Genomic DNA, 22,547 nt, shown 5'->3' with positions numbered 1-22,547 from the left:
CCTCTCCATGGAGTCTTAAATACAAACATTTAAAGTTGTATGTTTCAGGCTATACAAGATTGTGTTCTGGCCCTTGAAGAAGAATGACACGAGTCTCATGTTCAGGTACTTCTCCCATAGCGTATCTAGAGATGCATTGCATCATCCTAATAGCACAATCTCTCAGAGTTTCTCCACACTTTTTCTTAAAGTGGGAGATCTAAGTGACTGTATTGTGCTTGATCCCAGTTTTGGAAAATGAAGTTACCAATCCTTTGGCATGAGTTCCAAGGTCTCCTCACACTCCTTTGAATGAGAATTTGAAACCATGTTAAATCCTTGCATTGCAACAACATTCCAAGACTTTTAATAGAATCTAGAAGTCATGAACTCTCTCAATTCTCAACATTTAATGGAAACTCGCAAGGTGGTCAAAATGGGTTCCCTAAGCCATCATGTTTCTTTACCCAATTTTGAAGATCTTTTGGTAGCACTCTTATCAATGATTTTGACCCAGTCCATTTGGTGATAAACACTCCCCATTTTGACCCAGTTTGTTTGATAATAGGAACTCCACATCTTGCATCTTCAAACCAGATAGAATTGAATTGTGCTCGATTTGGCCCTTTGATACCTTCTTGGTCATCATTTCTATCCCGTTGTGGTCATGGTTCTACCTCATTTCCCAAATTTACCCAATCTTTAGGAATAAAGTCCCCAAACTTAGCCTCATTACCCGATAGATCACTACTTTCCTATTAACGGCTTCAACTCAAGCTAATCACTTTGTAAGAATTCTACTTAAGCACATTTTTCTTCTTCATCTAGCTGACATAAAAGAACTATTTAGAAGAAAAATGATTCAATCTTTTGACAACCAAATTTTGCAGATGCTCATCAATTTTCACTTCTTCCTGGTCATCATGTCACCAAGTATGGTTTGCCTATGAAATTATATACTTTCTACCACACAGAGGGGTAGATATTGAGGACTTGCAAATATTGGTAAAAAAGAGAACAAAAAAGGATTAAAAATCAAAGGCCAAGAAGGATGTAGATAATCGCAATTTTTAAGATATTTCTTCTATATTTTCATGACACAACCTCTATCCCAATGTTTGATGAGACCCCTAGGCAACCTATTGCCCCTACAACCTCTAAAGTTCAAGATCTACGTCAAAGGTAGGGTATGGTTTGGACCTTTTCAATTTTTTTGCACAATGTTTCTTCAATATCTCCCTATGGTTTGGACCTTTGGCGTTCTTCACAACTGCACACTTTTCTTTTGCAAATTAAGTTTCCCACTAGCTTTACCAACTTCTTCAAAGATTTCCCCAAATTTTCAACTTCCAAATTCCCACATAAGCACAAACTTTTCAAAAATATTCTAAAATTCCACTATCTGTCCTTTTTTATGTTCTCAATGAATGAATATAGAAACTCTAGAAAATTGAGTATGTTTCAAATTTTTTATGTTGCCAATGATATGAATATAGGAACTCTAGAAAATTATGTGATATGTAGAAAGTTCAATGCCAATGTGCAACAAGTACTCAAGTTAGATATCTAGAAAGTAACTTTTTGGCCAATTTTCTAGGCAATGTTCTGTCAAAGTGCCTAGTTTTAGCCTCGAGTATTATCTGATTTTTTTTAAGTTTCTTGAATCCAAAGCCCACTTAACAGCTCGTACAGACATTCGTGTAGGAGACTGATGTAAAGAACCTAGTAGTGTGCCAAAAATCGCAATTTTAGGATATTTTGCATTTACTTGATTTTTCCCAACTCGCGGGTGTCCAAAATAAGCTATGAACTTCCTCCTATAGTCAATTTAAAGGATTCACAAAAACTTTACACTATAGTGGGAACAATGCTAAGAAGTTGGCCTTGAAATTTTCCTTACCCATTTGGGTCGGCATGTTTTTTGTTAGTCTAGTAGCCTAGAACACCTTGTGGTCAACCATCCTGACTTTGAATGGTGCTGGTTTTAATTCAATGATTCCCAATTTTTGCCTTAAATGTTCTCCCAATATATTGACACTAGATCCTCCATTCAATATGACTTTCGAGAATGGTTCCCATTGCTTTCTTATCTTATAGTCAACCTAAAATGCTAGAACCTCTTCATCTCTAATTGCTTCAAGGTCCATTACTCTCATTTTAGCCTCAGTTTTCTCTTCCATCCGAGTCACCTGCACCCCAACATGGCCCACTATAAGCTTCCATTCTAGCTAGAGTGTAGAAATTACACGGCCGCGTCAACAACATTTCAATCACCCCTTCAATTAAATCATAGTGAGCTTGACATTTTTGTAAGACTAGGCTTCATTGAAGGAAAAAAAATGGTACACAAAACAAGAGAAGCCTAAAGAGATGGATGCATTCATTTTTGTTAAGCAATCATTATGGAACCCCAAAACAAGATCCCTGCAACAAAAAAGCATGCTTTTCTTCAATTATCAAGGAATTTTCACTAATTCACATGTTTTTAGAAGCATTAGAAACGGGAAAGTATTAAAGTCTCGAAGCTTATTGCCTACGATAATGGAAGAGATGGGCAATATTCTAAAGAGCTTCTAGAGAGCCCCTATTTTATAGAAGTTGTCTAATGGCCATCATCATCATCAACTTATGACCGAAAAGGCTACTCGTAACATTGCACAACTTGCCTCGAATATAATTACAACAAACTCATTTTCTTCCAACTAAATAGAGATAGGTTACTCTTGGTTATTCCCTAGGACAAATTTTCTCTATCAGTTTCCCTCTTGGAAGTTGGAAATAAAAGGTTGGTCCATGCAATTGAACTCTGAACGACGTCGAATGCATGGGAGGGATCAAGAACAGGCATGAGCATGATCCCATGGGCCAAATTTGGGCCATAGATATGACATGCTCAATTGCCAAATATAACCAAGTTTACTATGTTATCTAAATTTATTTTCCATATTGTCAATTCCCACATATTTCAAGAAGCAAATGACTGTGAAGTGGTAAGGACACAAGGCTGCCAAGGCCAATGTCTTGGGTTGACGTCTAGGGAGATGGGCAAACTGCCAGCCGAATATACCTCCCATGTTGAATTCGCTTTCAAGTCGAGTTTACAACTCCTATCCAAGAGCATCCTACAGTTCTCTTACTTCTTAACATTGATCCCCTCCCCATTTTCCGCATCCAATAGGGAGGCGGGGGGCGTCCACATGGATAAACTTGCTCACTAGCAACCATAGTGAGAATACATCTGCAATCCTGAAATATAAAGCTACGTGAAAAAGCAATTGCAAAAAAAAAATAAAAAAATTAACCCACCCCATTTGTTTGTCGAAAAGCTTGGTTTGGATACTTGATACTTTGATGGACCCTTCGTATGATGAGGGTTTCGGGGACGAGGATATTTGCAACAAAACTCCAAGGTCGAACAATACGAAGCTACCATATCAGTCAACCACTACCGTGAAACATGTCCGAGAAGTAAAATGTAAAATGCTATTCGTTGCTAGACATGGTAGAGGCCAAGTCATCAAAGTTTGAAAATTGAACATTACACTCTCAGGACCTTACGTTGGCTAATGCCCCATGTTGCAACACTGTAGTAGATGAGAACTTTTCATCCCATGAGGTGCAAGCCTAGTTAATCCACACAATCCTCCATCACTCACATCTATTCCTATGTATCCGCATCTACTTCCAATGACTAGTCGCTTGCACAATCTTTCCCCTCTACCCTCGTCATCGCTCATCTCCGTAACAGGTTCCTTACTGGGGGAGTAGTGTCAGAACACGGACTTGGCAGGGCATGGGGCAAGGGGCAATGAGCCCATATGGCATTGAAAACGGGACTTCTATAGCAAGGGCTATTGAAGTGTTGGTTGGGAGGACAAGTATAGACCATAACCCAGACCTGCACTTTCTTCATCGAATAAATTACCGACTTGCCAAAGCACTATGCATCAATTCTTGTGCCATAGAAGCATTTTCAGAACCATCTCATAAAAGAAAACGTGCTAGAACATAGTGATCCCATCGCATTCTATTCGCACAACTAACATTTAAGGAAACAGAGTGTTGAACAAGAGTTTGGATAGTCTCTTGCAACATTCCCCCAAACTGAAAGATGATGGAGCACCAGCAGGGTCAATTTCTTTAGCAGTGTTCTGTCTAGTTTACATGAGTTTTAACAATTTCATCTGGCCTGCTGAGAAATCAAGCCATTACTCGGACATGCTGGTCCATGTTCGCAATATGATAATTGAAAGTGGTCGTAAAAGGCATCCACAACCCAAAAGTCAGTGCTGAACAGTTGATACTACTAGCGCCCTGGCTCGTTTGGCCCGGTCTTTTGATGCCAAATAGACTTGCAGAAGTGTCTGCGCCATTGTAACCTGCAGAATGCAAACAAGCATAGCCAGAGGACAGAAGAAAACCGGTAAGCTTCTTCTAAAAAAGAAGATAGAGTTTTACTTCAAACCAAAAACAGAATATGCATGGTAAGTACTCCAAGGGTGCACCTAAAAAATGTTAAGTATAGCATGTGAGTTCAAAATAAGGGGCATTTTATTTGGTAAAAATTTTAAAACTTAACAGAACAAAGAGGTTTTTATTTCTTTTTTGGGGAAAACCTGTAAGTTTTCTTGAAAAACTCGGCTGCTTTATTACCTCTAGCGTGTAAGTATAGGGATTTTGTTAATATCCTTTGAATGCTCCTGATATAGATTCTACAGGTGAACCCCCTGACAATAAGTAGTCTATTCTACAGAGTTAGTATGATTTTTTAAAAATAATAGCACTGACGAGTGGTTAGATCATGTTGCTTTAGCAGAATTCCTATCCCAGTGTCTAAGCTCAATAAGTGAGTCAAAGAGGAAGACTCCTTAACAAGAGAATAAAAGGCCTTCCATTTGGGAAGTAAAATGGAAAGTAGACATATCAGTTTACCTGGGCTAGTGTCCCTTTCAAATGAGCAATTTTCCCTTGTCCACCATTCTCTATATCATCATGCAGCTGCCAGAAAACAAAGCCCAGTATTTTCGACAAGTCAGGACCCAAACTTATAAGATTGTTAAGAACCAATCAGACACCACCATTTGGTATGCACATTGATCTAATTTGTCATGTAAAAAAAATTCAGTCCAACAAGAAAAACGCCTTGAAGCTTCAGGCATTGCAGAAAAAAATATTTTTCAACCGTTGAAACTAGTTCCTCCAAATCACAATTGTTGAGACAACTTTAGATGCATCTCCCTTGGATCTTGACCTCGAAAACGTTCACAACAAGCTGATCACAGCTAAAATGCTAAAATACCATCTTTCTACTTCAGAAAAAAAATATGTACTTCACAAGGCTTCCGTGTAATTCAAAATTTCCTTATGTAAATTCCCAATTTGACTCCTTTACACACCTCAATAGAGACCCGACACTGCTCTCTTATCTTCCGGAGCGTAGAACCCTCTTTTCCAATGAGCTTGCCAATATAATTGTTGGGAATTTGGATCTGTACTATTGTCTTAAATGCACCAAATTTGCCTCTGAACATAGCCATATTCCCAGTCTGGAGGTTCTCCCTGGAAAAAAAGGCCAAACAAACAAACAAAATGAACAAGCAAACAAAAAAGAGCTCCAAAAGATTTGAACACATGTATAAAACTTGTTAAGTTGCGAAGGTAATGCACTTCAATGGAATTTATAATCAGTCTGGATCACACCTGTGCATTTACTACAAGCCGCTTTGACAAGCTGAACTTTGAGCTGCTTGACAGCAATCCTTAAGTTCTATCAATGTGAACTGGAGATGCCCTCCTTGACTCTTACATAGATCCCCCAAGGGGCCCAAAAGCTGGCCCTCAAAAGCTCTCGCTCAAGGGCTTGTTGTGATCGCACGAAAGCAATACATACACACTCATGCTTTCAAGGAAAAACAAAAATTTAAACACAAAAACAAAAACTGTGTTTTTAAGGGAAAAAGCAAAAAAAAAGATTTTTGGAAGGAAAGCAAAAAAGCAGACGCTTTCCTTTAAAAAAAAGTAAAAGCTGGCACTTTTCAGGCAAGAGCAGGTGATTTTCCAGCACGAAAAAGCAAGAAAGCAGAGACAGTCTTCAAATTTAGTGCCACAAAAGAGCACTGTTTGAGAGAGAAAACGGTCCGCAGCGAGAAAATCAGCATTCTATCGAGAGAAGAGATCCTATAGAGAGAGAGAGAGAGAGAGAGAGGTGGCATAGGAGGAACTACTACGCCTGGTGTTAAGTATGGAGTCTGGACCACCTTTTATCGAGAGAGAGTGTGTGCTCAGCCCAACGAACGCAGTGATTGGTAGCAGCTTTGACCTAACGCAGAAACCCTAACCCTAATACACGTCAGAGACATCATGCCACTCAAGTGGTTCGTGGTGCGGATCATCTAGAGGCTATCGAGAGCGTCAGAGTTAGGGTTGCATGGATGTGCACACAATGAGAAGAGAAGGAAGCTCAGGGACGCACAATACAGGGAGTTGTTTCACTCCTTGTGAATGTACAAAGATTTGTTATAAAAAATGAACGGGAAAAAATCTTAGTGAGAGAAAAACATGTCCAATGGTCTTAAATGCACACACATTACACCTAAATGTCGTAACAAATCAGCCCAGGAAGTGATGTCATGAACAAGAGCTCGCAATCATGTATAGGGAACTACCAAACCCTATAAAGTCTGCTTGAACGACAAATGAGAGTAAGCCCAAAACTTTGCTCTAATAGCCCCCTAAGTGAAATTCAGTGGTACAAGGCAACTGGTAAAAATACCCGAAACCTGGAACCACCAAGAGGCACACTATAAGACACTGCCAACAGTACATGGCGGGCAAAACACAGGTGGAAACAAGCCGGAAATGAGAAAACTACCTTGTATAGGCTGGGCACAACCACATAACAGCCCTCATTTCCTATGATCAGCCCCCCTAGAAGACAATGGTGTACTAGCACCTTCCCCGGGACCAGCCAGAGAGGTGACAAACTCTCCCCTCTCAGCTCCTAGTCGAACTGCACAACCGTGGAGCTGCTAAGTGACATCTGAAGAGGAAACTAGTCCATCCAACCGTCAAGTTGTAGCACATACATAATGTCACATATGTGATGACGTGGCCTATAGCACCAGTGGCCTTTGATTGGGACTAAGGAGGCCAAAACAAATAAAAGACACTTGAACCCTAAAAAAGTTGGTGTGTTAAACACCAACGCAAATCTGCTAGCATGGTTGCCGCAATTTACGTTGCGGATGTGGCACATCCATACGAACAACAAGGGAAATTTTGTGCATCGGGCTTTTGCCTACATACAATAGTTTGACATCGTTTTCTCTAAGGGGAAGCTTCTCAAAAGCCTCCAAGGCACGAAGGGCGACGTCTTTTCTCAAAGCCAACGCTCAGACATGGTGGTCGACCCTCCTCTTGTACAAGAAAGCTTCGAAAACATGGATCAAGTTCAAGAGACTGTTCAATTTGGCAAGGTTGATCGAGCAATATGAACAACACGTCATTACGACCCCTTGGAACCATTTGAGGATGCAGGAAGACGATACTTTGCTTACATATTGTCAACAATTTTGAGATACCTTTTTGCAAGTTGCTTTGCTTCGAAAGGTCTCTTTCTTGGGGCAGAGGAGTGGTTTTGTTGCGGAGATCCGGCGATACTGCTTGAAGCAGAAGTGCAAGAGCATTCAGAAGTTCATCGAACACACAAATGATAGTTTCTCTATACATTCAAGCTCCTTGACTTATCCATTGAACGAACCAATGTCCAAATCAACATGAAAGAGTCTTTCAAGGACAAGGGTAAGAAGCAGAAGAAACCCACAAGCCCTATATTAACAGTAGAGCAGCATGCAGAGTACTACATAGAGGGCAAGTGTTATGGTTGTGCCGAATAGGAGCACATTCTTGCAAAGAAAGAACCAAACGAGCAAGCCGAGGAAAAACCAGAGAGTTACAGGTCAGCAGAGGAGCGGGCAAAGAAAGGCAAGACAAAGGCAAGACTCGTTCCAGAATTTGTCGGGGGTGACCTTGGAACAAAAGGATGAGAGTACCAATCTTTGCAAAGCCTTGAGCAAAGTATGAAATCAGGAGGTCCTAATATTCTTCAATGGAGGAGCCAAGGGGAACGTCATTTCACCGGAATGGATGGCCCAACGTGGGACAACGCCAGAAGAAATGGAACAACATATAGACGCGGCCATTACATCGGTCATTGGAAAACAACAGATGCATTGTCAAGGGTATCTAGGGAACAAGCGCTTCTATATCATGCCGGTAGAGCCCATAGGGGACACCATTAAGGGGCAGCCCTTGGGTGCAAATCGGGCCAATGTTGGCAGTCACAGTAGGTCCCTTGCCTAGCGTTTTTGGTCAGCAATCCTCACGCTGTTTAGATCAGCCCCAACGTTTACTATGGGTAGCAGATGTAGTGCTTGAAGTTCATCTCTACAATGCAACGCCTCCTTAGGGCGGCCTTACACAAGCCTGATCATGCCTTGTAGAAGTGTCTGGACCTGCACGTCCTACGTACAAGCTGACAAGGGTGCTAGAACACTTCCTAGGCTATCCTAAACCCTAGAAATAGGAGTTAGCTTGTTCACGTGCACATAGGGTTACATGTGCATGTGACATCCCCCCCTTTTCAAGGTGAGGTATTAGCATGGCTTCTTTGTAGTCTGCCAACAAGTCCGGGGAATCTACAAAGAAACCTTCGTCAGTCGACTCTGTTGCGTGGCTGCCGTGATACTTCAACTTCAAAAAGGATTTGCAATGCTTGCTTCTTTGAGCTACACCGAAAAAGATGCAGAATAATCTGCTCGGCTCCATGTCTTAAACTTTGTCTACGATCTCGGGTTCATTCGCTTCAAGAATTTCCTCTGGGGGATCTCCCTGAAACAACGTTGTAGAAGGTGGGAACCGCTCTTAGAAGGCGGACCAACAGATACTGCTACACCGGTAGTAATTCGGCAGTAATTATAGCAGTTACTGCAATAACTCTGTAAGCCTATAAATAGGAGCCGCTACAATGTATTCGGGGCTTTTTTGGGCTTTTTAGACTTTTGGCTTACGACTCTTGCTTCTAGACTCTTAGCTTCATAAGCTTTTGGCTTTCAACTCTGTAATCACTTACTCCTGTAATCAATCCTCGGACTTTATTTGAGCTTAAGCCCGTTATATATTGCACTGTTTATCTTTGTATTACCGATCTGAATCTATAATACCATTCCTAGTCTTCCAGTTTGTGTCTTCCATTTCAGTACATAATTCCAGTTTACTTCTCTGTTTCAGTCCAATACTTAATTCCAGTCCTCACTAATTGAACCGCCTAGATAATCAGTAGCTCTGAACTCTAACACTGGAATAACTGTCTGAAGAGACCAGCTCTCATTCCATTTTGGCGATCACGGTGGCTAGAGCTGATTGCTCTTAAGACCAGCGAGCTCTGTCTCCCAGTTAGAATTCTTAGCTACAAACATGTCGCCCAGAGTCAGTTGTGGTCGAAAATCGTCAACCCGGTTTTGCACTGATTCCACACGAGTCGGCCCTATTCCAGAAGTGTCAGAAAGAAAGTCTGATACTGAGAGGGACCTTGAGAGTGAAACTGAGGCTCAGGAGAAGCAGAGTAATGCTGAAGAGGCCAGAGACTCTCAGCATTCCAGTCACTCAAGGAGGAGAAGGGAGAAGGGCTGGACGTGAGGAACGTAAAACCAAGACTCAAGGTTCTCGGTTTAGACACAAGACAGCTGAGGCCAAGGGTAGCAAGGCAGTCGTCACAGTACAAGCAGGAAGGCCAAGGTACAGACTGAGACTGAAACTGAAAAGTAAGGTCATTGGGATGCCGACACTGATCATTACAGGAAGTCATCCAGACACAGTCAAGCTACCAAGACCAGAGGAACCGAAAATGATACAGACAAGCATGATTACACTACTTCGTTAAAGATCTCTTTTCCAGTGTTCAAAGACGGAAAAAAAAGACGATCCTGATGTCCACATTCAAGCCTTTGAGCAATATGCTGAATTAAAGCATATTGATGAAGATGACTGTGAAGAATATTTTCCTCAAACACTGAAGGATGTGGCAAGAAAATGGTATTACCACTATCCAGCTTGCCAGCTCAGGTCTTACAATAAACTGATCAAGGCTTAATCAGACAACAGAGGCGATGAAGACATTCTCTGTGAGTTGGACAAGATCAAGCAAGGAAAATTGTCAGTAAGAAGCTATGTGGAAAAGATCCAAAAGTTGACCAAGCAGTTGCAAGAATCACCTTCAAAAAAAAGACTGCGTGCATGGTTTCTGAATGGATTTCGCAGCAAGAAGCTGAGAGAGCAAGAGGTACCTGCACCCACGAAGAAGTGTAACAAACTGCTGACGTGTCGAAACCCTAATTCTGCTGAAACCCTAACCCTAAAATCAAAAGTCCTAATTTTGCCCGAAACCCTAATTTTGCTCAAACCCTAACCCTAAAATCAAAAACCCTAACCCTAAAATCAGAAACCCTAAGCCTAACCCTAACCCTAACCCTAATTTGCTGACGTGGCGGGCTGACACGTGGCCTGCTATACGGACACCAACGTGATTTACAAAAAGCTGGCAGCTTTTGGCATTGCTTTTTGGACCAGGAGCTTTTGAGTTTTGAAGGCCTTTCACTGTAATTGCTTTATAGGCCAAGGGCCTTTAAATATGAGGTTAGGGCTCATTCTATGGCATGCTTCTTGGTGAAGGTGCAAAGTCTGGGATACCGGCTTGTACTGTGTTGATGCAATATAAAGAAATACCGAAAGGAGCACCAAGGTTTGGGGCCAATACTCTCTGGGGTGGAATTCCGCCACTCCGTGTCGCGTGTCGTCTCTCTCTTTCAGTTCAGTTGTTATTGAAGTGTTAAAAGTCTGTTTCAGTCTCTTCTTTTCTATTGGCACGTGGTGCCCGTCTTGTGACAGTGGTATCAGAGCATCAGGCATGTGCTTTTCTGAAAGCATACCGGTCCTACAAAAGAGCAGACAAAGCTATTGGAATTTTTATTTGAGGTATCCTAGCCTTCAAACCCGGACCTATTAGCCACTCCCACCCTTACTTCATCGCGCATTCGGCGCGCTCCCATCTTCACCGCTCATGTTTTACAGGGCATAAGCCAATTAAGATCACTTGCAAGAAAAGGAACCAGATTTGTTTCAAGTCACTATTTTTCTCAGAAACAGTGTCATGCAGATGTTGATGTCTGCAGCTACCAAGCAGCATACTCCAAGTACTTGGCAAGCTTTCAAGAAAAAAAATTTGCCCGAAGTTATATGGTTTCTGACATCTTCCTTCGGAGTGCAACTTCTGGGAGAGTGGGGTATCCTGAAATGCTTGCCACCGAAACCATGGAGGAATATAACCAAAGGTTTCTGGACGTGTATCTTTTTTTAGATCTATTCCCTTGGAGGCCCATTGCGAGCGATACACCATTGGTCTACCATCACCATTGCAGGAATATTGTCTATCCAAGCAAGTCTCTACCATTCAAGAACTTATGGACCATGCCGCGGTCGGCTACAAACTGATGAAGGGAAAGCTAGAGTTTACCACAGAAGAATCTCCGTCCACTAACCACAACTCTCGGCAACAACGAACAAATTCTGGAGAGTCTCGTGAAAGTCAACCACAAAGGCCTCGTTTGACACCTCAACAACGAGACACCTTACTACAAGAAGGCCGATGTTTTGGATGCTTTCAAAACATAACTATTTTGGTTGTCCCCAACGCACTGACAGACCTGCAGAGCCGACTCCCGTGTCGATGGTCGACAGAAACCTAGGACTATCTTCAGCCAAACGAGCTAAACCGGTCATTGGATTAGTACCTGACATCTATGGCATACGCCTTGAAAGTACAAATGAATTGTGTCGAGCATATGGCAAAGTCAACAGTTTCAAAGCCCTAATTTTCTTTGACCAGGAACTACAGAGAACTTCATCCATCCACAATTCTTGAAGGAGATGGACTTTGATTATGATGCGAAGGATGGAGAAATTGAAGCTGAGCTAGCCACAGGGCAAACTCAGAAAGTGGTACCACTCATTGGTGCTCTTCCAATGACTATCCAAGATTATCATGGAAAAGCCGATTTCCACATTATGAAGTTGGGCAATTGTGACGTTCTATTAGGCATGCCTTGGCATGACAAGAACGATGCGACTCTCCAAGTTCGGAACCGAACCGTCACCGTGATGCAGAAGGGCAAGCCAGTCGTCCTCAAAGTTCGGTTGTCCAAACAAAACCCTGAATGAACTCTCTAGTTGTTCTATAGTTAGATACTTAGCTTTATTTGAGAAAGCATTGTTTGAAGCTTTGTTTGAAATGGATGGTATCTGTTTTGAACCTATCTTGGTGCCGATTTGAATTGTTTGACTCTGGTTTTAATACCGGTTTCAATGATTGGTGATTTTACTCCCGGGTGGAGTGGTGAGAAAAGATGTTTGAGAATGCTTGTTCATACTCATGGCCCAAACCCTTATGGTTATTTCCAGGGGGAGTATTGAATGATTGAAAAGTGTTGTTGTTACTCATGGCCCGGACTTGCATGGTTATTTACGAGGGGAGTATTAAGAAGTCTGAGCAATGGTTACTCTTAGCACCTCCAAACGACGCAGGCTGCGGTCTAGGGAGGTGTTTGGTTGTAAAAGGCCTCTATATCTCATGGCCCGGACCTTTTTAGGTTATTTGCGGGAGGAGTGATGAGGGAATCGTTGAACAGCTCATGGCCCGGACCTGGATGGTTATTTGGGGGGGGGGGGGGGGGGGGGGGGGGGTTCATCAGCAGCTTTATGTTTCTATGTCTTGTAACATGCATATGTGAGCATTTGTGTTGCATTGTGATGTGCCAATTACTGAATATTCCTAATTGGATGAGATTGCCTAGGTATGTAATTTTCTTTTAGTGCATCAAGACACCCGTGGAAGATCAGTACGGTCTGGGTGTGATGGCTAATTTTACTACTCCGAAATATCAAGAGTTCCGATCTGGAAGAAAGGAGAAGCTAACTCCTTGATCAAAACAGCTGAAAGGAGAAGCTAACTCCTTGATCAAAAGAGCAGAAAGGAGAAGCTAACTATTTAATAAAAAGAGCAAACTCATTGTCCCTCGGAATGACCCTCCCAAGAGCTAAGTTGAGTTGTTTTGCAAATATGCAGTAATCGCGAACGATTACTCTTTTTCAAGAAGGGGAGATGTAACAAACTGCTGACGTGTCGAAACCCTAATTCTGATGAAACCCTAACCCTAAAATCAGAAACCCTAATTCTGCCCAAACCCTAATTCTGCTCAAACCCTAACCCTAAAATCAGAAACCCTAATTCTGCCCAAAACCCTAATTTTGCCTGAAACCCTAACCCTAAAATCAGATACCCTAACCCTGATTTGCTGACGTGGCGGGCTGACACGTGGCCTGCTGTACGGACACCAGCGCGATTTACGAAAATATGGCAGCTTTTGGCATTGCTTTTTGGACCAGGAGCTTTTGAGTTTTAAAGGCCTTTCACTGTAATTGCTTTTTAGGCCAAGGGCCTTTAAATATGAGGTTAGGGCTCATTCTCTGGCATGCTTCTTGGCAAAGGTGCAGAGTCTGGAGTACCGGCTTGTACTGTGTTGATGCAATATAAAGAAATACCGAAAGGGGCGCCAAGGTTTGGGGCCAATACTCTCTGGGATGGAATTCCGCCACTCCATGTCGCATGTCGTCTCTCTCTTTCAGTTCAGTTGTTATTGAAGTGTTAAAAGTCTGTTTCAGTCTGTTCTTTTCTATCGGCACGTGGTGCCCGTCTTTTGACAAGAAGTTTAATGACTTTGTGCAGAGAGCTCTGAAGCTCAAGCAGCAAGCACAATAGAAAACATTGAACTGAGACAAGCACAGTATCTTTCTCAGTGTCAGTCAAGGCTCAGTACAAACACCAGAACAGAGGATTGGCAATGTGAAGATAGTCCTGATTCCTTGAGTTCTGATGATAATTCTGACCAAGAGAGAGAAGAGATTTATGTCAAAATCTGTAAACGAATTCAGCAATTGACGGTCGGATTAGATGATATCAGGAAGACTTTGCCTGAAGCAGCAAAGTTTATCAAACAACGGAGAAAAGCTAAAGCTGATGCCAGAGCTGTTGATTTGTCAACTGTCACAGATGATGAGGTGCCAGTAATCCGGATTACAAGGTCAGGAAACAATGGGAGCCGCTATCCGATGTTATACTAGATGGAGGGGCAGGTGTGAATATTCTGGGAGCACATCTTCAGCGAAGGCTTGGTATCACTGATTTAAAACCAGCATCCTTTAAGGTTAGAATCGTTGATCATAGAGTTGTTCAGGCAACTGGTATGATCGAGAATATGCAAATTAGGGAGGGTAAAGAGAAATTCAAAACGAGCTTTATGGTATTGGATGTCCAAGGAGCATATGGTATGCTATTGGGACGACCATGGCTTCGGACGGTGCAGGCTGTTTATGATTATGCGAATCAGACCATGACCATTCAGGAAACCAGTAGGAAAATCAGGCTCCAAACAAATAACACCAGAAGCTGGAAGAAAGCACTTCAACCTGAGAAACTTAGCCAAAAATATAGGGTTAAGAAGATTGAACGGATGCTTGCAGCCATGAACATTTTTCCGTTAGCTGAAATCGACTTGATTATTCGACAAGGCTCAAGCTGAGAAACAGAGAAAGCAGTTTCCAGATCAGTTCACTGAACTCAATCCTAGAGAGAGACTGTTTAGTTGACAGGACAGCTAGAGAAACCATCTGACTCCAAAGAGGGATATTCAAATTCCAGTACACCAGTGCACACTGAAGAGGTCACTGGAGTTCAGAATGAGAATCCAAAACTAACAGATCCGTCCTGGGATTATGATGCGGAGTCAACCAAAAGGAAGGGAGATGGTCCGAATTGGCTGCTTCCAGACGATCAAGAGATTGAAGAATGGAATTTGGGTTCTGAAGAAAGTCCTCGATTAATCAAGGTGAATAAGCATCTGAACCCAGAAATGAAGGAAAAAGCAAGACTTATGTTCCAGAAATACATGTATTAACATGGGAACACTGAAAGGTGTAGATCCAAAGGTTTGCCAGCACAGAATACCTCTGAAGCCAGATGCAAGACAAGTACGTCTACAAAGGTACAGAATGAATCCGAACTATGCTAAGAAGTCAAAGAGGAAACTGACAACCTTCTGAAAGCCGGATTCATCACAGAAGTCGCCAGCAGCGATTGGCTATTCCTTATAGTGGTCGTATCGAAGAAGAATGGAAACTAAGAGTCTATGTGGACTACCGGAAATTGAATGCTCAAACTATCAAAGATCCCTTTCCACTACCCTTCATTGATATGCTTCTTGATGAGATTGCAGGCCATGATATGTATAGTTTTATAAATGGCAGTGGTTACACCCAATTAAAGATTGCTCCTGAGATAGAAGAAAAACCACTTTTATTATTGAATGGGTTGCATTCATGTATTTAGTCATGCCATTTGGTCTCTGCAATGCTCCAGTAATATTCCAGTGTTGCATGATGGAGATATTCAGTTAATTCTGATTTCTAGCTATATTTATGGATGACTTCACTGTATTCTCAACCGAGGAGAAGCATCTACTGTTTTTGGAAATGGTTTTTTAGTGATGTCAGGAGAAGAGGATCTGCTTGAATCCATTCAAGTTTGTTTTTTTGGTTTGGAACGGACAATTACTAGGACATATAGTGTCCAAAAATAGCATAGAGATGGCCAATGATAAAGTCCAGTGTGTCCAGTAGGCGAAGGCATCCCACACAGCGTCTAAATTGAGTTCATTCTTAGGGTATATAAATTTTTACTGAAGATTTATTCACATGCTTGCTACAAAGGCATTACCTCTATATGAGCTTACCAAGAAAACCAGTAAGTTCATCTGGACTTCTAAATGTGAAGAAAGCTTTCAATGTCTTAAAAATGTTATTATCAGTAAGCCAGTACTCCGACAACCAGACTGGAATGTTATATTCCATGTGCATGTCGATGCTTCGAGGCTGGCAATGGGGGCAATACTGGCTCAACCAAATGAAATGACAGATTATCCGGTTTATTTTTCCAGTCGAAGATTCAGTCTAGTTGAACAGGGATATACTACCACGAAGAGAGAAGCTCTGGGAATGGTTTTTAGTCCCACAAAGTTTCGGCATTACTTGCTGGACAACTTATTTCATTTTTATATGGATCATCAGGCACTACTATTTTTTATCAACAAAGTTATTATCCAAGGAAGATTAATCAAATGGATGATGTTCCTCATGGAGTTCGAGTTCCGCATATTCCACAAGTCTGGTAAATCTCATTGTGGTGCTGATTTTCTTTCCAGAAGTACTGAAGGCTACTCTGAAATATCCTTGAGGGATGAGCCAATAGATACAAAGCTGTTTCAGGTAACAGCTGAGGAAAATTCAGACCCTGAATGGTATGATGTATATCAGTTCCTTTTAAGAGGAGGATTCCCAGACAATTGGACTCAGAATCAAAAGAAAGCTTTGATTATTAAGAGTCTGAAATTCACTATAATCGGAGGATTGCTCTATAGATTGGGCATAGATGGTATTCATCGAAGGTGTGTGCCAATGGAAAGGAGGATGCAAGTCATCTCGAAAGCACACAATGGGGATTCAAGAGGACACTTCGCCACTTATATCACTTATAAGAAAATCCTGCAAGCCGGATTATGGTGGCAAACCCTGATAGCGGATGTCCGAAGTTTCTGCAAGACTTGTGATATATGTCAGAGAATGGGCAGACCAACAACAGCTGATATGACTCCACTCACTCCAGTATAACCACTGGGAGTATTCATGAAATGGGGTCTGGATTTCATGGGACCGTTCAAGAAGGTCACTCCAAGAAAGAACCGGTACATCTTGATGGCTACCTGTTATGTGGTAGAGGCCAAGGCTCTTCCAAATAATACTGCCAAGTCCACTGCTGTTTTTCTGTTTAAAAACATTATCTGCTGCTATGGATGCCCCATTGAAATTGTGTCTGATCAAGGGAGACATTTCATTAATGACACAATGGAAATTCTGATGGAGATGCTCTCAATTAAGCACAAGGTATTGACTCCGTATTATCCGAGGTGCAATGGTCAAGCAGAGAGCAGTAATAAAACCATCAAGAATATTTTGACCAAGATTGTTCAGAAGGAGCCACATCAGTGGGATATCAAGCTCCAGACTGCTCTATGGGCGTACAGAACAGCTTATAAAGTCACCACTGGAATGACACCTTTCAGAATGGTGTATGGTATTGAAGTTGTAGTGCTTATTGAATTTGTCATTCCCAGTCTCAGAATGGCAGTTGAATATGGATTAGATTTTAATCATAATCTCAAACAAAGACTGAAGGAATTCTTGCAGTTAGATGAGTTACGACAAAGAGCCATGCTGGAACAGGAGATTGTTCAGCAACGAAGAAAGCCTTGGCATGAAAGAAGGATAAAGGTTAGGGAGTTTCAGAAGGGTGACTTAAATTTACTATATCAGTCCAAACCAGGCCCTAAGAAACCGAATTTAAAGATAGCTTGGGCTGGTCCATTTGAAGTTGATTGGGTATTTTCAAATGGCACAGTGAGGCTGAAAGACTTATCTGAATTACTGTTGCCAGGTATTTATAATGGGGCCAAGATCAAGTTATATTATTCTAATGACAAGGAGACCTCCAGAGGTGATGATACGGGTATTCCAGCTATTAATGACCAAGGATTGTCATACCATGTTGTTCTAAATCTTTTCCATGTCAATGTAGTATCAAAACCAGTAAAGTCTCAGTATGACAAACCAGTACCAGTAACAGAGCCAGTGGAGTTTCAGAATCAGTACCAATTTCTATGGGGAAAAAGACCAATTGAAATAAATGTGTTAATCATTAAGGAGATTATTGAACAACATAGCCAATGCATGTGTGCCACGTTGCCATCGGTGCACATAACTCTAGGAACGGTAAGTCGTGGAGCTTTTATGGCACATACACGTATAACAATGAGGCGTGTAGGCACTCTTCCTCACAAGTCTCTTGCGCGACGACTACCTGCCATCACGCACTTGCCATCGCCAAGCTCCGAGAACTCTTCGTTCAAACATGAAGCCTCCTCGTCGACAGATTCTGCTTGTCCCTATCCGACACTACCTGATACACCTCGCTGCGGGTTAGGATACACAAGTCTTCTTCCTCTACAGCTTCTCAGTTATCACAGTGTATGGGTCCCAAGAAAATATCAGAAAAGATGCAGGACACAATGGTTGAGACTGCAACAGTCATCACTTCTATTCAGACCTCCTTACCACTCATTCCATATAATAAGATACACAGATATGTGTTTAATGAGCAGGCATAATCGATGCTGCAATTATGGGCTCTGCATGTAATAGTACAAGCTACGAAGTTTGATTTTGATGCAACCATTATTAAACACGCCCTCGATTCTTTTGATGTTGATGAAAGAAGTGTCACTGTTAACGGAATTAAAATAACAGTGACACCTGAAGATATTGCTTTTGCCTTCAGATTGCCCAACGAGAAAAAGCCCAGCACAGTATCTGCAGAACAGATCAGTCTGGCTCTTAGGGAAGATGAAGCAACTAGAAAGAAAAGGAAGGCTGGTGGGCAAGGGATTCTAATAGTTGCACTGGATGTTCCCTCAGCCTACAGGTTTATTGCAGAAGCTGTCAGTCTACAAAACAATCCGACATATGTGTCTGAGAAACTGTTTGCAATGCTGGCTAGCAGAAAGGCTAGATGATAAAGCCAAAACCAATCTATGCCAAATTTTATCTCACAACATCTTACAGCAGACTGCTAAGCTGAAGTCACACAGTGTATTCAAAGCTTGGTATGTCTGGCAATTTTTGTACTGGGCTATTGCTCCAAAAGCCTTTCCCCAAGTAAAGCTAGCTTGGAGTCCTAAGCCTATTCCATTAACTGACAATGTGGAGTCATCTTCAAATGAAGAGGACCCAGGTAATCAACTGGCCATCACTGGACAAAAGAGGAAGGCCGCACTAGCTGAGGCTAGTAGCTCAAAGAAACCCAGGATTCTGTTAAAAAAGAGTATTGCTCTACAAAGGAACTTGAGAGCCAAGTCCAACCCGTACCCTCCACTGAAAAATCTTCTGAAGACCAGACTTCAGCAATGCCCAAAGAGCAGACTCAAACAGGAGTCAGCACTAGAAAAAGCCAGCAAGAAGCAACAACTGAACGGATAACAAGCAATGATTAGGTGGTAGCTGATACTGGCAAAGGAAAGGGCAAAGCACTTGCCAGCTTGGTCACCAAATCTCCTTTAAGTGAACTGGCTTTATCAGTGGCCAAGAAGGATCGATTGCAACAGTTGCACAATAACCCTCTCAAAGGCAATTGGTACTTCAAAAACCAGATTTTGCAACATTGCCATATATGGCTCCAATCATGGTTTATGAGTCAGCTGAATCTGATTCAGCTACAGTAGTTGATGGCTGCTCGGTGATCATCCAAGCATCATGGAACACTATCGTCCAATCCTTAGGACAGATGATGGATGTATCAGCTTCCAATGAAGAAGTGGCTAGGCTGAAAGAAGAATTGGGAACCAGCCATCATCAGATTCAAGAACTTCAGCAAATGGCTGATCAATCTCTCAAGCATGCTATTGCTAAGAATCAGTCAACTTGAACAATTAAGGAGTTGCAGACAAAGATGCTGAAACTAGAAACCGAAAATCGGCGAAGAGAAGGAAACTGCTTTGAGAGATGCTGACAGATTTCAAACTCTGTACGTATGAAGCGTGCAAATTTCAAAGAACTGCTAACCATCCACACTGTGTTAAAGGATTCCCTTGCAGAGAGATACATATACAGTAACCTTGCTGATACCCTGAATCCACAAGGAAAAGTAACCTTGAATATGGATAATTTAAAGACACTCATTGAGACTATTCAGAGTGATCTACAAGATAAGATCACTGAATATAATAAGCCTTGGTAAATCAGGCCATTATGGATTATATCAGTAAGCAAGCTGATATTGAAGAAGAGTCTGAGCAAGAAGAAGAGCATGAGGAGGAAGGGGATGACAAGCCTGACGATGATGATGATGATGATGATTCTCCCCCTTCCCCACCCTCACGCTCTGGAGCTGGAGAATCAACTGCAACTGGGGGTAGTGGATCCAACAAAGGCAATCCAAGTACTGATCAGGACCAGCAAAACCAGCAGTCGGATGATCAGCAGCAGCAAGGCAGTGACCAGCACAATAAGGGCAACACTGGAGAACCTCCACTACACCAGTCACAGCACATTCCCGCAACAAAGGAAAAGCCAAAGCTGTGACTGAATCTTTTGAACTGATGAACAAGGCTCTTTACAGCTCATCACACTGAATAAGAGATTAAGGCATCAACAAGTTCATATAGACAGTATTTTGAGGATGACACTCTTATCTTTGATTTGGGACGCTTCCAAAGGCTGTATGTAGGAGCCAGGGAGATGGTTCAGCACTGGAAGTCGGCTGCTTTTCATGATCAAGAGCTGTGCCAACTACCTGTTCATTCCAGCAGTATTCAGCTACTGGAAAGGGTGCCTGAGTGGACATTGACTTCTAATGATATAATAGTCAATTCACATTGGCAGAGACAGTCTACTGCAGATCGCCACTCCATAGCTATTGAACTGGATTTGCTGCTAGGAAACAGACCTACATACAGATGTATGAAGGAGGTCAGGATTCAATTAAAAGAACTCTTGCTTCAGATGCAGATTGCCAGAGGTGTCTTGGATCAGAGGGTGCAGGCCATCATTGAAGATCAACCTTCCAGTAGTAAAGGACCACGAACCCAAATGTCAGTAGGAGAACAGGCAACTGCTCTCCGAAAAATCTTTCGGCTGGTCCGAATTACTAGGAAGATAATGCAACAGGAGAACCAAACTGTTATCAATTTTTTGGAGTTTGTACCTGATTCTCTAGTACTCAAGTATGCTTTACCTGCCAAGGAGGCGGTACTGCCAGATTCTTTCCAACCTTGTATCCTCAACATCCGGAACCAATAGATCTGCTCACTTATCTCAGCATCACTGATGAACTCCGTGATTGGTATGAGCGAGCCACTATGGAATGGAAGGCCTGGTAATCACTTGTCAATCATACCCTCAAAATGGACACTGTCATGGATCTACAGAGAGAAATGCAAAGGTTCAACCTCGGTATGGGTCAATGGAAGGTCCAGCTCCGTGGATTAACGAAGATCACAAATCAGTTACTTCAACTGACCGTGGAGTCCTCCAAGATTCCTGAAAAGGATGTCACTGCCAAACCAGGATTGGGACCACAATACAGAGAAATGGCGGAGATTCTCTTCAAAGCCAGACTAAAAACGAATCAGCCACTCCCGCAGGGATGGATTCACACAGCCTCGCATTGTCATAAACTGACTAAGGGCAAATGCAGTTTATATGATCCCGACACCAAAACTTACAACGCCCTCACACCTTATGAATTTAAGATAACCACAGAAAGGCGGGATCAGCTTGAGCAAGAGACCATTTACAGACTTATTCAGAAGGACAATGTTGGCACTGGGACTTCTGAGGCACCAAAGAAGAAGGGCAAGAGGAAGCGGGTTCAGTGGAAGAATACTAGGTAGTTCCATCTCAGAATCAGACGATGGATTTTCCCGGCTATCCGATAGGCACTGGAATCTCCTTGGATGGATACCCTTGGAATTACAACTATATGGGTGTCAAGCACTCAACAAGCACTATATGGGTGGATTTTTTTTCCTAGTCAGAAGGAAATTTTGGTTTATATCAAAATTCAAGAAAGGAGGAAAGGATGTAGAAGGTGAGGATAGTCCCAACAGGCGGGAACTGCTCCTTGGAAGGCCGACCAGCGGAAACTACTACACCGACAGTAATTACAGCAATTACTACAATAACTCTATAAGCCTATAAATAGGAGTCGCTACAATGTATTCGGAGCTTTTTTGAGCTTTTTAGACTTTTGGCTTACGGCTCTTGCTTCTAGACTATTAGCTTCATAAGCTTTTGGCTTTCAACTCTATAATCACTTACTCCAATAATCAATCCTCAGACTTCATCTGAGCTTAAGCCTATTATACGATGTACTGATTATCTTTGTACTACCGATCTGAATCTATAATATCATTCCCAGTCTTCCAGTTTGTGTCTTCTATTTCGGTACATTATTCCAGATTAGTTCTCTGTTTCAGTCCAGTACTTAATTCCAGTCCTCACTAACTGAACCGCCTAGATAATCAATAGCTCTGAACTCTAACACTCGAATAGCTGTTTGAAGAGACCAGCTCTCATTCCAAACGTCAACCACAATTTCATAGACACATGTTTTACTTTTCAAGTGATTGAAAAAGCACTATGCTTTTAAATGATGGTAGGTGGAATGTAGATGAAAAATGTGACAAAGTGCCAAACCTTTCAACGAGTACATGCCAAAAACTGCTGGACTCCGTGTTTTATCCCTTTTCAATAGAGAGAGTGAAAAGTTTTTCTTTCCAATTAACTTGTGGATT

The 22,547-nt window shown here is 42.0% G+C and overlaps 1 protein-coding gene across 1 annotated transcript in view; it reads right to left on the bottom strand.

The window, feature by feature from the left end:
• Positions 1 to 3,978: 3,978 nt before the first annotated feature.
• LOC147430912 (uncharacterized) overlaps positions 3,979 to 22,547 on the bottom strand; it is a 69,443-nt gene continuing 50,874 nt past the window's right edge. Inside the window, exons 5-7 of the mRNA XM_086493452.1 lie at positions 5,376 to 5,538; positions 4,912 to 4,977; positions 3,979 to 4,358 (exon numbers count right to left, since the gene is read on the bottom strand). Coding sequence (XP_086349578.1) covers positions 4,263 to 4,358; positions 4,912 to 4,977; positions 5,376 to 5,538 — 325 coding nt within the window. The 3' untranslated portion in view covers positions 3,979 to 4,262. The remainder of the gene's footprint in view (positions 4,359 to 4,911; positions 4,978 to 5,375; positions 5,539 to 22,547) is intronic.

The sequence above is a fragment of the Adiantum capillus-veneris genome, chromosome 21, assembly GCF_014529385.1.
Source record: "Adiantum capillus-veneris isolate H3 chromosome 21, ASM1452938v2, whole genome shotgun sequence".
In the NCBI taxonomy this organism is placed as follows: Eukaryota; Viridiplantae; Streptophyta; class Polypodiopsida; order Polypodiales; family Pteridaceae; genus Adiantum; species Adiantum capillus-veneris.
The sequence above is the reverse complement of the archived record's forward strand: the minus strand, read 5'-3'. Positions and strand labels throughout refer to the sequence as shown.